Source organism: Canis lupus, chromosome 3 (assembly GCF_003254725.2).
Source record: "Canis lupus dingo isolate Sandy chromosome 3, ASM325472v2, whole genome shotgun sequence".
NCBI classification, from domain to species: Eukaryota; Metazoa; Chordata; class Mammalia; order Carnivora; family Canidae; genus Canis; species Canis lupus.
Genome location: NC_064245.1, coordinates 89,164,612 through 89,180,437, shown reverse-complemented (window position 1 = coordinate 89,180,437; position 15,826 = coordinate 89,164,612). Strand labels below are relative to the sequence as shown.

The window sequence follows — 15,826 nt, the reverse complement described above, 5'->3', positions numbered from 1 at the left end:
AAATCACCTGAAAAGCATGTTAAAGAACAAATTACTGGTCCCCCTCTCGTTTCTGATTCAGATCTCGGATAAGCCCCCAAACGTCCATTGCTGCAAGTTCCCAAGTGATGCTCTGGTCCAGGGGCCATAACGTTAGATTGTCCAAAACGTTAGATTGTCGATTGTCCATTGACAATTTGAGAGCCACTTATGTAAAAGGAATATGACTGAGCTGTGCTCTGAAAGCCGACGGTGTGTGTCTCTCCCCAGGTCCAAACTCCATGACTTCCTGCTTGGAGTTGGCCTTGAAACCAGCTGTGTTGGGAAATAGGTCCACCACGGAAGTCAGCAAATGCTGCAAGTCCGGGCTCTTTTTCCTATTTCAGAAAGCCAGTTGTTACACATTTGCCAGCACCCTGGCGTCCGAGGAATCAGCAACAACAGAGATGACTAAGCTACTTAACGAGTGAATGAAGTACAATATCACACACATGCCTGATTTCTCTAGTGCTTAGAGAAGAGCCTAAAAAGGGACCTGGTAATAATGCCCTCAGAAAGAGATGGAGTGAAACGCATTTTATTTTCTCAAGTAGGCTAGTAATTACCCTTCAAAGTGACTTTTTTCCCATCTAAATAGAAACTTCTAAAAAGTTAATAAAAATGGTATGCTTCTTTCTTTAGATTCAGATTAATGTAATTTTCCAAACCAGACAGCTTCTTTGGAAACATGGTCAACTACTGTTTAAAAATGAGGGAATCAGGCTTCCAGTGATGGAGCGAATAAGTCACGGGATAGAAGGCACAGCATAGGGAATATAGGCAGTGGTACTGCTGTCGCGTTGTGTGCGGACAGATGGGAGCTACACTTGGGGCGAGCACGGCGTGGTGTTGGGAGTTGCTGGATTACTGTTTTGGACACCTGAAACTAACGCAATAATGTGCGTCAACCAGACTTCAATTTTTAAACATTAATTATTTTTTTTAAAGTGAGGAAATGAGAGGAACCATCTAATGAAGGTAGAGGACTGGACCATGCACTGGACAGGTTCGCTATTTAGGGAACAATATAACAAACATCCCAGGACTTTTCTCTGCCCATCCTTAGGTTTACTTGTCCCCTGGATTATGCAATTTACAGATTTACATTAAAAAGAAAAAAAAAAAGGAAGAAGAGGAAGGGGGGAGAGGGTGGAAGAGAATGAGTCTCATTGGAGAGAAAAACAATAGAATCGAGGAGGTCTCATTTCCAAGAAAAACACTCAGCCTTTTTGATGGGAAGGCAGCACTGTTTACCAGCTTTGTAATGTTGAGCAAGTTCCTTCACCTCTTGGGGCTTCCATTTCCTCCTCTAAGCAATTGGAATCATACCTGTTTTCCACATGTGGTTGGGAGAATTGGAAATAACAAAAGCAAAGCCCCTGCTGTCGTGCTAGGCACAGCGTAGGCTAGCAGTATTTGGTGATACTCCTGGTTTATGGCTATTCTCGATGCTCACGCATCCAGATAATGAAAAATAAATGCAAGCGTTACTGCCTTACATGTATGTTCAAATGTACAAGTCCCTTTTTATGTTAGGGCATTTTTATTTAAATTAGGCAATTTGCCTTAAAAGCACTTATTAAAATGTAAGTTTACTTGATCCATCAATTATGTTGTAAAAACATCCTTTTTAATTGCACCTGCATTGAAACTTTTAATCCCCTTGACCTCCTTTTCCTTTTGATTTGAATAGGTAGGCAGGGAAATTTTGCAGCACCATCCCCACTTCACAGATGAAATATCCTCATCCGAAAGAGAACCAAAATGAGATGCCCAGTTGAATTTGTCTGGTGTCTGACTCCCATTCCATTGCCCACATTATGCCAACAGATAAACTTGAAATTTTTAAGATGAAAGCTAGAGCTCACGTAGGCCAAGTGAACTATTTATTAAGCTACTGAAGTACCTTCAGATTTATGCTGGAGACAGAATTATAAAAATGCTGTTGTTGACATGTCCTGCATAAAGAAAGAGAGAGAGAAAAAAAAAAGAGGGAGAGAGGGAGAGAGGGAGAGAGGAAGGAAGGAAGGAAGGAAGGAGGAAGGAAGGAAGGAAGGAAGGAAGGAAGGAAGGAAGGAAGGAAGGAGGAAATCAGAGGCAAGTTAGAGCCCCTCTTCATTTAAGGCCTGAGTTTCTTTAACTATTTTTCTGTAGCAAACCACAAGACGTAGTTGAGTAACTGCTTTGCGTTCATACATCCACTTACAAATTCAAGAAAACAAAATCTCAGCTAATAGGTACGTGGAGTAAAATTAAATACGTAATAATAGTAATAAGTTCAGCGTACATTCCCAGGGGAAAGGCTCAAATGTTAAGTAGTTCACTTGCAACTCTCGTGAGTCATCAAATATAGAGTTCCCTAGGGAGTCGTGCAAGAGGGTTTATCAATACTTCTCAGAAACCAGAAAGATGTTGTGCATCGTGAGCAGACGGGTAGGGAAGACCGTGATACACTGTAAAATCGACGATGGCTCAGTGGTATCATATAACAACTGGTGTGTCCGCCACTGCTTTTATTTTTAAGGTTAAATAGGCAAAGGCATTCTGGACATCCCTGGTTAACCTCATGCTTTAGAAACCAACATCAATCCCCAATTTAGAATATCCTTAGTTCTCAAAAATTCTCTTCAGACCCATATACACACGCTATCACCTTAAAACGTGAAGAATCTAACCTGTTAGATTATTAATCTAATAATAATAGATAATAAGTATTGTAATCTAATAAAAATTATTGTAAAATGTTAATTTTACAATACTTATCTGTCAGAAGGCCACGGTGAGGCTTCATTTAATTCCAAGGAGATATAAATGGAATCGAGTTTAGTGATAACTCTTGTCAAGTTCAAGAATGATCAAATTAGACCTTTAGAGCTTCAGGGAGGAAAAAAAATCTAATCAGTCTAAGTCTCACTTATAATTGGGAAAACAGAATCCATACCTACGTTTGAAATCTATATACTTTATATGCATTCTCATAACCTTCAAACTCTTATTTTTTTTTTCAATTCTGTGATTTCTGGTAAATGAACCAATTTGTGCAACCATCATATAAGGTTATGTTCCATAGAACTTTATTCTTGGGCTCCTTGAGAGAAAAGTCACCTATTAAAGGCTTGTTAGTGGTAAGAACACATGCCATATGTGTAGTATGAGGTACTTTTGGGGCTTTTTATTGTAAAAGTGATGCATAATTAAATAAAAACGTGTACTCTAGAAAGAGAGATCACAGCTTCAAGTCTCTTTAGCCTCTGTCTGTGCCACCTGGAGTCCTTGTGTCCCTTAAGTGCCCAATTGTTAGGGCCCCTGTGATTCTTGATGAGCTAAGACATGGAAAGTTCTTAGAACACTACCTGGCCCCTGGTATGTGCTGTGCAAATCTTTGGTCTTAGTATCTGCATTTCCCTGACCAGAGAAAGATGACCTGAAATCGCACAAATCCAACGTCATACATCTAATGAGACCTAGGACAGGCTGAGCAAGATTTATCTCCCAACATTTCCTTCAAGATATGGCTACTGAAAAATCCAAATTTTTAAATAAAATGCATATTTTAGATGGTCTTCCTTACGTATGCTTGAAGCCTCTTGACTATCTAGAACTATAATCCAGTTAGTATTACTAAAAAAACTATATATTATTCTTCACAAATCTCTCTTATATTTCATTTACTTGACATAAATCTGTTGAGCATCTACTACTTATCAGAAACTCTACTGGATGCATTAAGGAATACAAAAATAAGTAATACCTGGCTCCTTGGCTCCTGTTCTCAAGTAGCTTACACGGTCATACTGCATCAAACCACTCTCATTCGTGATGACATGCCAGGATTGATTGTCTAGGACTGACGTATGACCAAGAACCCATTTTCTACTACAAATGGGACTTTTCTTTGCAAATGTAAAGGAAAAAAGGGGGCCCCCTTATTATTTATGGTTTAACCAAGGTCAGTGTTCATAGAGCAGCTATAAAACACTTACATGTTGTATATGATCACGAGGGGAAAAGCAATTGGTCACCGCTCTCTCTATATATATCTTCATTTTAATAAAACATTAAAATACTTTTTTATAGTAAATACTTAAAAATAGTAAAATACTTAAAACTTTTAGTAACCTGAACTCCCCAAAGGAGTTACTCTATTTCTGCCAGTCTTTAGCATTGTTTTATAATTAATATCAAAAATAAAGCTAACTAATTTCTTCCTGAATATGCTGAAATGATTCTGGATTATTTGTATGATGACAATGGTGGTAGTGATGGTGATACTAATACCTAACACTTGGCTCTTTCTATATAATGGAGGCTTCTCCCTGCACTTTAAAAAAAAAAATCCTTTCGTACAGCCCTCCAATTAATCATCAGAGGGAGAAATATTTATTAGCATTAAAAGAAGAGAAGATTGAATTGTAGAGGCAATCAAGTAACTTATCTAAGGTCAGACATTGCATTAATGCAAGGCCAGGATTCAAATCCGGGTTTCCCTGACTCCAAAGTCGATATGCTTAACCATTAGTTGATATCACCATCCAGTCTATTCCCTTCGAAGACAATCATATTCAAGCCCACTACCAGCTGGTGTACAACTTGATGGAGTAAACGATTTTCATGTTGTTTCCTCTGTTGGTCTTACTGGTATCAAAGGTTGAGATAATTAAATCAGTAGGTGGTAAAACTGTTGATCGGCATATCTAATAATTAGCATTTTTAAAAAAGTGATATCTGAGATGGGTTATCAAACATCCCTGTACATGTGGACTCTTGCTACCACTGCTTAAGACTAGAGATGACTTCAGCTGTTTTCACAGCTCTGCAGAATGGTTTATACTGTGGTCAAATCACAAAAACCTTTTTATTGTATGTCGGCAAACAAAGGAATATTATCAGACCCCCGTGGTGAGAACCCTACAGAAATGTCAATACATTTTTCTGTTACTTTCCAGGCTCACCCTGTTTGCAAATTTAAGTATCATCTCCCAGAAGTTTAAACCATCATCTTACGTAGGGAATACTAGGTAGTCCCAGTTCCTCTATCATGTGCTCCCGTATTTTTTTCAGTCTTCCTAGTCACTATCCCGGTATATTAGCTCCTTAATAGTCACCATTTATTTTTGACTCCAACTTCCATTTTGCCATATTTTGCCTCCATGGTGAGAGGTAAGTATCTTCCTGACACTGTCGTGTATCGACCCCGTTTCCTTCACTGGTCCCATGCTCATGTTTGCCTGCTGGTAACCCTCGTGTTAGGTTTACAACCACACTTCAAAACCATAGAGCACCTTCCAGCTAATGGCACCCAACTTCATCTTATTTTCAGCCCCCAGTTTTCATTTACCACAGCTTCTTAATCCTTTTGTTTTTATCCATTTTGTGAATTTCCATTAGCCCTCTCAAGTTTTAGAATGACCGTTAGACCTGTCCCTGGAAAAATATGACCGGACAGTGATTAAATGTACCATTTCCACTTCTCCCGATGGGAAGACAAGCTTAATTTGTATCCATTCCTAAGAAGTAGAAATTGATTATTTCTACGGAAATAATTTTCTCCGGAAATACCTCCTATTTTTAAATCAGCTATCGGCCTTTATCTTTATTAATGCTAGAGAGACGTATCTTTTCCTAAGAAGTTTTTTTTTTTTTAATTTTTATTTATTTATGATAGTCACAGAGAGAGAGAGGGAGAGGCAGAGACACAGGCAGAGGGAGAAGCAGGCTTCATGCACCGGGAGCCCGACGTGGGATTCGATCCCGGGTCTCCAGGATCGCGCCCTGGGCCAAAGGCAGGCGCCAAACCGCTGCGCCACCCAGGGATCCCCCTAAGAAGTGTTTATTGGAGTTTGTAGTTTAACTTATTTTTGTTAATAAAAAGAAAATTGAACCGTCAGCTAAGTTACCTTTTCTTTGTAGCGTGGAGACGATCAATGATGGAAACTTTCACATTGTGGAACTACTTGCCCTGGATCAGAGCCTGTCCCTCTCCGTGGATGGAGGGAGCCCCAAAATCATCACCAACTTGTCAAAGCAGTCCACTCTGAATTTTGACTCTCCACTCTATGTAGGAGGTAAGCTGTGTTCCAAATTCAGGGGGTCCCCAAACCGTGTGACTCTCATCACAGACTGATTCTGAAACTGTTGATCCCTGGCCTCATGGCCGTTGACCAAGAGTGATCAATCACTGAAAGACGGACAGCAACGGTAGAAAAGAAAGAGCCCGGGATGTGTATTAAGAGACCTGTTTGTGCCTGCCTCACCCTGTCAATAACCAAGGTCATGGTTGGACAGGTTCTTGTGGTTCTTAATATGATTGCACAGTGCCCATCAGCAACAGCCAAGCAGGAAATCTTGAAGAAAAAGTAGAGATTTATTACTTACAAGACCTGAAGATTATATAGCACGCCTGTGGCCACACAGCAAGGTGTTAGGGGGGGAGAGAGAGAGGAGAGAGAGAGAGCACACATGTGACAGCAAGTACTCATGGGCCCCGGGTGCTGCTTTTATGCATCAAGGTGGGGCTATCATATCTTCCCATTCCAGATGGTCTGTGCTACCCGTTGCCAACTCGTAGATGATAGTTGATTATTAACAAAATTGAGTGATGAATAAATGAACAAATGTTAAATTAAATGCACCACTTGCATTGGGGCGGCAGGAAGTACCTCTGGTTAGCTAAGACCTTAAGGGGAATGAACAAGACAGCGGGTTGGAAGCGTGGACTAGGGGCTGGAATGACAGAGTGAAGATTCTGGACTTGATCTGTAACCAATCAGAAGGCAGGTGAGGAACAGGTAAGGCACGGCGGTGTGGGCGGCTCTGAAGGAGCCCAAGCGGAGGACCCACAAAGGAGAGGGCTTTCCTCCGTGGGGGAAAGCGGGGGGGTCGCCTGTAAACAAGGGATACAGAATTTCAGTTTTCAGGCAAAGGAGCAAGAGCGCATGTGCTGTTGAACTGAGTTGCACGGAATTAAGTCCCTTTGCATTGAGGTGAATTGATAAAATTAACTCATTTTACAGAGAAGTAAGCTAAAGTCCTTGTGCAGCTCGGGGTAACGGACTTGCTCCGCAGGGCAGGCATTTTCACAGAGTTTCCATTCTTTCCTGCCAAATAGTCGCCTTGGGATCCCATATATTTATGTCATCCCTTCAAAGACTCCCTTGAAAGCATCTTTGGGATGCCCTGGAAGTCCAGAATGCCTTGGGTTTTTTTTTGTTTTGTTTTTTTGTTTGTTTTGTTTTGTTTTGTTTTGTTTTGTTTTGTGATTTTCAGCAGCAGAAGATCTTAACAGTCTGAGAGAACTTTGACTTTTTAGGAACCATGAAAGATCTTGGATCAGCTCCGTAAGTGTGTGTCCGGCGCTGCCACATTGCTGGGAGCTGGCTTGACACACGCCTACAGTTTGCAGCGTCGGAAGAGAAATACCGCTTCTTCTCGGGCGTCGGCGAGGGGGCAGGTCATTGAGGAACCACCGTGGGTCCTTATGAAAGTGTTGCATACCACGTCTGCTCAGCAAGGTGACGGACTTAACTGCTTCGTGGGAATCACAGCCGTGAGACTCCTTTGAAAATAAAGGCCTCCACCTCTTGCCCGCGATGCCGTTAGCAGCCACGTCGGGGTGGGTAAAGCAGGTCGCGGGGGCCTGCGGTCTCAGAGAAGAGGGACCGTACCCCCTGAGCGCATGCCGGGCGTCCAGCACCCTGCTGCTTTGGCCGTCGTCATGATCCTCCCGTCCGAGGAGGGACTTGAGGAAGTGGGTACGATTTTATTTTGCATCATAGTCCCGAAGGGACAGCGTGAGGACTTGACAAAACTTGCCCAAGTCCACAAAGCCATGAAGTTACAGAGACCTCGTTTGAGTCCAGGTCTGGTCCCTCTGACCCCAAAGCCATCTATCTGCATTGCCCCTCACCTTTCCACATAGAGCAGAAAGGGAAGCAATCTAAGTTTTGCGGCTTCTTGTTTATTTCTGGGCTTGTCCCTCCCTTGATGTATTGTGCTTTCATCAGAAGCCACTTCACTGAATCTCTTAAAACCCCTTTACGATGCCTGGGAGAGTGGGGGGCACCTACAAAATGGGAGTGTGTGCCTCAAAACATTTCTCAAGAAAAGAAAAAGAAAAAATTTTTACATTCCAAATGGAAAAGGGCCCATCTTTCTAAGGACAGAGGGTCTGGAAGATTCCACATAGCACGTCTGTCCATCCAGGCCTGAGGGAAACCACTTCCATTCTGGCCTCACTGCCACAGAACATATTGGGTCCATTTCCTTCCAGATCAGAGACCTGAACCGAGGGTAATTCAAATTAAAAAAAAAAAAAAAAAAAGGCAATGAGACCAAGACCAAGACCACAGCCCTGGATCCTGGGTGGCAAAGGCCGGAGAAGCTGAGTCAGCGGAAGAGAGGGAGGTGGCGACGCTCACTGTTTTCTCCGACTTTGAAGACGGGCACTCGCCAAGGAGGACGGCGAGCCCCGGGTCCGCCTGCAGAAGAGTCCTCCCCCAAAACGGAGCGGCTTGACCCGCGGCGCCTTCTCAACTGCCCGTGACCGAGGCCCGACTGCACGCGAGACCGCGCCGCTCCGTGCTTGGCGGGGGATAGTCCAGCCAGAGCGCGTCACCCCGCGGACTTTCTTTTAAAGTTGGAGCTGCCCGCGGAGGCCCCTCCGTGCATCACAGATCCGCTCCGACGGCCACCCTGGGCGGACGACCTCAGTCTTGACACTTGGTCCCATTATTGTCATTCCGAAGTACGTAAAGCTTACGGCCAACGCCGCTCTCCCGGGCTGCCTGTCGCTTGGTAGATTGAATTCCAGCGATGGTCCGCGGCGCGGACCGCAGGGAGGGCAGAATGCAGGCCCCCAGCACCGTGGCTCCATTCCGATGGCCAGCGAAGACCCCGGTGCCCTCGGCAGAAGCGTGCGGCCGTGCGGCAGGGCCGGCTCCCACCCTGGCGCTTGATGCTACGGCAGCCTGTTGGGGGAGGTACACGAGGCCGTAGCAGCTCGTCACTCACATGAGCACAGTCGGGCCGGACCGTTTCTTAGCGTTCCGTGGGGACTAAGGGAGCGCACCCACTACCTGGGGCCCTGCGGCGGCCCTTCCCCGTGCTCACCCCGTGCTCACCCTCGCGCAGGGGTGTCCTGGTCCGCTGTCAAAATAAGATCTTAAAAAGAGATTGGGGGCAGCCCGGGTGGCTCAGCGGTTTAGTGTCTGCCTTCAGCCCAGGGCGTGACCCTGGGTCTGGGATCGAGTCCCACGTCAGGCTCCCTGCATGGAGCCTGCTTCTCCCTCGGCCTGGGTCTCTGCCTCTCTCTCTCTCTCTCTGTGTATGTGTCTCTCATGAATAAATAAAATCTTCAAAAAAAAAAAAAGTTTGGAAGTTCTTTAATGTCAAAAAAAAAAAAAAAAAAAGACCATCCCAGTGTGGACTTAAAAGTCTACACATTTATGATGAACTATGGGTCTGATGAAATTAGAAGCACTTATCCCAGGACGAGGCATGTGCTTTCTGGGAAATGGCTCATCGGTGTGAGCCCGCCCCAAACAACCCCATTTCCAAGGCCGGACAGACGCGGACTAAAAGTCTGAAGTCAGGGAACTTCAAAGCCGAGGACCAGGGAGCACGTGGCGTCAAAAGCATCCAAGCTACGTGGGGACGTGTGGATTCCTGCACCGCGGCCCGTCCTACCCGTCGGGCCTCAAGTGGGAAGGGCACGGGGCCTTCTGACCCGGACCTTTGGTGAACCTTACGTGTATGACGCACATGGAAACAGCTCTCGGGTCCACGCACTCCTGCTACGGGCGAGGAGGCGAAGCCCCACGATGGTTGGAACTAAGTGGCCCTCGTGCCCAGGGACCAGCAGTAGAGACCTGGCCCTCCCGCCCGCCTGCGTGATTGTGGCGCCTGCCGGAAGCCAGCCAGCGCTCCTCTGGATAGAGAAGGTGACGCTGCCACGGGCAGGCCCCGCGAGCGCCGTGGGCCCCGGGCTTCACGACCCAGCTCCCCTCCAGGGACTGAGAGTAGACACTGCCCCAGCCTGTGCCCTCCGGCCGTCGCGCGGGGCCCGGGGGCAGCGAGGGTGCACGTGCGGGGACACGGGCCACCCAGGAGGCCTCTGGCTCCCCGCCCTCACCCCGCTCACCCCGCTGCAGTCTGGAGGGCTGCCTCGTGTAGGATCGTATCCAGGGGCGATTGCAGGGCCTGGCGTGGGCCGTGGAAAGATTCCGCAGCTTTGCCAGCAGAAGGTTCCCAAACAACCGTCACCAGTGGAACTTCTGTACGCAGAGACCGCAGAGTCTGTTTTCCGAGGACTTTCTCTTGTGCTCCTGAGTTCTTGGCACACGAGGGCTTCGCGCTCAATTAGCAAGAAGGTTAAGATGACGTGAATGAGGTGCTGCCGTGATAGGAACCGCGGGTGGGTTTCTCAGAGGCCGACAGCCACGACTGGGCTCAGGATGTCGCCAGCGGTGAGCTGGACTGCTGGGCTGGGGTGAGAGGTCACTGGGAACCCAGCTGCCACCCCCTAAAGGCGGATGGACTGAACCATGACCCCAGAGGTCGCGAGGTCCTCTCGTGCGCCCGTCTGCAGCCTCGCCTTACTGGGTGGCACTGAGCGTGTCCCCCACGCCGCACCGGGTCTCCTGGAGCTCTCGGCTCCCGGGGTGCGTGTCCAGGTTGAAGAGGCGGGTGGAGACAGGTGAGCACAGATCTCCCGGATTCCTGATCTCGCCTTGAGCCTTGAGGTCTGCTTTTAGGTTTCATATTTTTTTTTGATATTTTTATTTATTCATGAGAGACACAGAGAGGCAGAGACAGGCAGGGAAGCAGGCTCCCTGCAGGGAGCCCAACGTGGGACTCGATCCCAGGACTCCAGACTCACTGCCCTGGGCTGAAGGCAGGCACCCACCCGCTGCGCCACCCAGGGGTCCCCCTAGGTTTCATATCTTTATGCCCCCGTGTCGAGTTTTATTTGAGATAAATGTTAAAAATCAGAGATTGGCCGCCGGGGAACTTGGTTCTTTATTCTGCTTGTGCATCAGCGTTGCCTGGAGGGTCTTGCACAGGACACATGCAAACAAAGACCCCCCTAACCCCCTCCCCCACCTAGATGACCTGATGACGTAGGCCTGGGCCGAGCTCCCCGGCATCAGTGGTGCTTCAAAGGCCTCGTGCCTCTAAGGTGCAGCAGGGCCGAGACCCTGCGGCCGGCAGGTGACCTCTGGTTGCCCTCGGACTCTCGCCCCTGCCCCCCCCGCAGTGGCTGAGCCCCCTCACCCCGCCAGCGCTGACGCCCTGTCCCCACGCAGGCATGCCCGGGAGGAACAACGTGGCCGCGGCCCTGCGCCAGGCCCCGGGGCACAACGGCACCAGCTTCCACGGCTGCATCCGGAACCTGTACATCAACAGCGAGCTCCAGGACTTCCGCCAGGTGCCCATGCAGACCGGCATCCTGCCCGGCTGCGAGCCGTGCCACAGGAAGGTGTGTGCCCACGGTGCGTGCCAGCCCAGCAGCCAGTCGGGCTTCACCTGCGAGTGCGAGGAGGGCTGGACGGGGCCCCTGTGTGACCAGAGGACCAACGACCCCTGTCCTCGGGAACAAGTAAGTTCCAGCTGCCTGCGGGCTGCACGCACACCCTCAGAGCCAAACAGGGGGGCGGGGGGGGCAGCGGGGGGAGGGCGAGAAGGGGGTGAGCCCTGCGGGCCCCTCGTCTGCGTGTCCCCATCGCGCTCCTCCGTTGCGGGCGCCGGCCTCATGCGCTTCCACCCCGGCCCCCTGCCGCCCGCAGATGTGTGCACGGCACCTGCTTGCCCATCAACGCCTTCTCCTACAGCTGTAAGTGTCTGGAGGGCCACGGGGGCGTCCTCTGCGACGAAGAGGAGGACCTGTTCAACCCCTGCCAGGCCATCAGGTGCAAGCACGGGAAATGCAGGCTCTCGGGCCTGGGCCAGCCCTACTGCGAATGCAGCAGCGGGTACACGGGGGACAGCTGCGACCGAGGTAAGCCGACCCACCTGGGCGCCAGCTTGTGAAGCAGGAGGCCCCCACCCCCACCCCCACCCCCGGAAAGAGCGAGAGAGGGGCGTGCACACGCAGGGGAGTGATCTGGGGAACCCCGGGTCTGCGCACGGCTCCCCATTGGTTTCTCAGCCGTGCGAAGGCACAGGCGGGGACGGCCCTGAACCTCCACGCAGCGGCCTGCGCGCGTCCCTCCACGCGGGGAAGCCCAGTCCTTCCTGCCGCGCCTGCCGCTCGCCCGCTTGCCCCTTGCCTGCACCTGCTGCCCTCGTCCAGCTCTGTGGCGCAGAGACAGGGCGCTCCTAAGTGCGCTCGGGCTCTGGGACTGGGTCCCCTTTGACCGTGGAATCTACTGATTGATCCGAGCGGGCGGGGCGGGGGGGGGGGGGAGCGGAGCGGAACACGCCGCCCTCGGGGCCCACCTTTCTCCTTGTCCTTTGTCCGCGTGGCCAGACGCGCCCGGCCTCCGCTGGCCCGCCTTTCGTTGTGCGCGCGGCAGGGACGAGAGCAGAGGAACGTGCCCGTGGACGCTTCTAGCAGATGGCTCTTTTTGAACTAGTTCAGACGAGGGTAATTTGTGAGGTTAGTGGGACGTGCCTCGAATGAAGTAACAGATTGCACGACACGGCCCCGGGTCCAGTAAACCCGAAGGCACGCGCTCTGGCCCGGCCCCTGGTAAAGCGAGCCAGCTGTGGGGAGCGGACGAGCGAGGACGCGTCCGTGCTTCTGCAGTGAGGGGACAGAGGCAGGAATCGGTCCTCCGCCCGGGCCAACAGCGGGCGTTTACGGTCCAGCGCCCGGTGGGCGCTTGGCGGACGGCGCAGGCCAGGCCCGCGCAGCTGTCGAGGACCGCGGGCGGCGCCCCTGACCACGCGTGGGCCTCTCGTTCTGTCCTAGAAGTGTCCTGTCGGGGCGAGCGCGTCCGGGACTACTACCCAAAGCAGCAGGGCTACGCGGCCTGCCAGACCACCAAGAAGGTGTCGCGGCTGGAGTGCAGGGGCGGCTGCGCGGCCGGGCAGTGCTGCGGGCCGCTGCGGAGCAAGCGGCGGAAATACTCCTTCGAGTGCACGGACGGCTCGTCGTTCGTGGACGAGGTGGAGAAGGTGGTCAAGTGCGGCTGCAGCAGGTGCGCCGCCTGAGCCCCTCGGAAGCGGGCTCTCCTCCTCGGCCGCGGACTAGTTGACGCTTCAGAGTGGAGATATTTGAAATATATTGTAAAATACAGAACAGACTTATTTTTATTATGAGAATAAAGACTTCTTTTTTTTTCTGCATTCGGGAAAAGAAAAATGCATTGAACTAACGCTTCCCCGATGCTCGGGAAGCATGGAGAGCGAGCGAGAGCGAGAGAGAGCGAGGCCGACCAACCGACCCGCAGGAGGCATCAGCACGACGGGCAGCATCGCCCCCGCGAGGTCACCTTGGCAGCGCGCTGGAGGCCACAGGAGCTCGGGGACAGGGCCAGGCCGGCCTGCGCCGCCGTGACCTCGCCCGGGCCCTGGACCCCGTGTGCCCTCGTTCACGTCTCTGTGGTTCGTGAGGACAGACCGAGCACGTGTGTGTGTGTGTGCATGAGGATGCGAGGCCGAGGAGCGGAACTCTAGAATGCCCAGAACGGGCGTTTTGAGAAATATTTTGTGCAAAATAGTGTCCTGAAGACCTGGGTTCTTTCCGTGAGAGAGATGGGAGTGCTCAAATAAGTTTTACCTTCGTTTTAAACGTCAGCATGTTAGCAGAAGAAGCACACAAAAGTGTTTATCTACCGTTTTCCAGTATTAATTTTTTTGTAATATAAATGATAAAGGAGATGATAAAGAACCAATAGATTATTGATAAATAAATTAGTAATAATATGAATTTTTGTTTCTATGAGTTCTAAACAGCCCTATACAGTATTCAGTTTCAATGAGAAATATTTATTGTATCAAAGTACATTGTACTTAACATTTTAGGCCATCCTTTTACTGTTTCTCAATGCTTTAATATATATTAATTTATAATTGTCCTGATATTTTTGTATATTTTTCAAACTTAAAAATCAGGATCTTCGGGGTTTTTTGTTTTGTTTTGTTTTTTGGTTTTTTTTGGCAATAGTACTAACCTAGGGTGTTATCTTGGGATAAATACATGTTGGTCTGTTTGTTTACCTTGACATCTGACCACTGGTGTCACCGACCTACTGGCCTCATTCAGGACACCTGCAGAGAGTATGTAAAGTCTATGTGTGAGACGGTCATTGTACAGGAAGAAGTGGCCCGCCCCTCTGCAGCATGTCCTCACAGAACAGAAACGGTGTGTAGCAATGGACACTAGAAAAGTAGATATTTTACAAATTAATATTTCCTTGACATTTTTTGCCCTTTTATTGGGGGTGGGGTGGGGAGAGAGAAGGCTGTAATGTCAAGAACTGTGATTTTTTTTTTCCCCAAACAATAAAGCTCCTTGATTACCTTAATGTTCCCATGTTAACATGTTTGCTGCTAAATTACGATGTAGAGTTGATAATGATTTAGAGTGGACTGTGCTCTTCCCTTATTAAAATCCCAGGGTACCCTGTGACGATGCAGATGTTTCCTTCCAAAATCTTTTTTTACACAGAAAAATTAGATGTTCATGTATAATTCAGTGTGCTTTGTCTTTCTCCAGACTAATATCAGTTATACTACTGATGTTTGTAAATTAAACAGATATTTACTTCACTAACAGCTTGGTGATTTTTCTTAGAAATTGCAAAATGGTTAGAGTCCACTCCTTAAGAATTTCTTTTCTTTTTCCAGTAGTTATCATTGGTATTTTATTTAAATTCAACTTCCTGGATAACACCTAGTGCTCATCTCATCATGTGCCCTCCTCCGTGCCCGTCACCCAGTTACCCCGTCCCCCCTGATCAGAGTGATACAGAGAGGACAGGGAGGGAAACCCAGATCGCGTTGTTGACAGCAGTTGTATGATTAGTGTATTGTCACGTCGGGACTTTGGAACGGCCACTTGAAAGAGATGGGTAGGGGAGTGCATCCTCTGCTATGAGAAAAGTACATATTCAACTAATGTCTTCCACAAAAATTATAAGGTGAAGCCGGACTAAACCACACACGGTATTTTTATTTTTATTCGCCTTTCCCCTCAATTAGAACCAGATGGCAAACCACGAAAGACAGAGTGCCTTTCTCCACAGGCAAGGGTTAGAACAGGGACACAGCACGGGCCCCGTGGAATGTCATTACTTAAGCACCATGCTAAGACTTCATCATTTTCCTCTAAGAAAATCGTACACGTGTGCACATGTGTGCGTACACGCGAGCCCAGACACAGATGTCCGATCGTTTATTTGTTTTTGTTTAAAATGTCTCTATTTTTTTAAGACTTTTTTTTTTTTATGATAGTCACACACAGAGAGAGAGGCAGAGACACAGGGATAGGGAGAAGCAGGCTCCATGCACCGGGAGCCCGACATGGGATTCGATCCCGGGTCTCCAGGATCACGCCCTGGGCCAAAGGCAGGCGCTAAACCGCTGCGCCACCCAGGGATCCCAAATGTCTCTATTTTAATTGCATAAATATTATATAGTTTTCGCCAAACATTCATTTATTCCCACTGGTGGTTTCATTTTTTTCAAGGACCGGGAATCACTCATTAAGCAGAGAAACATCTGCAAAGGTAATAGGAGTTAGATTTGTGTTTGTAGGTGTGTGCTATCTTCATGGCCACTATTTTTGAGGGTTTGCTGTATGCCAGGCAGTGTGACAAAGGCTTTGTCTGAAATATCTCACTCTTCTCTCACTACCTGTGGGATC

General features: G+C 48.8%; 1 protein-coding gene across 1 annotated transcript in view; it reads left to right on the top strand.

Annotated features, from left to right (window-relative positions):
- SLIT2 (slit guidance ligand 2) overlaps positions 1-14,734 on the top strand; it is a 350,583-nt gene extending 335,849 nt beyond the window's left edge. The window contains 5 exon segments of the mRNA XM_035714619.2: positions 5,929-6,083; positions 11,322-11,602; positions 11,604-11,614; positions 11,802-12,013; positions 12,929-14,734. Coding sequence (XP_035570512.1) covers positions 5,929-6,083; positions 11,322-11,602; positions 11,604-11,614; positions 11,802-12,013; positions 12,929-13,170 — 901 coding nt within the window. The 3' untranslated portion in view covers positions 13,171-14,734.
- Positions 14,735-15,826: the final 1,092 nt, after the last annotated feature.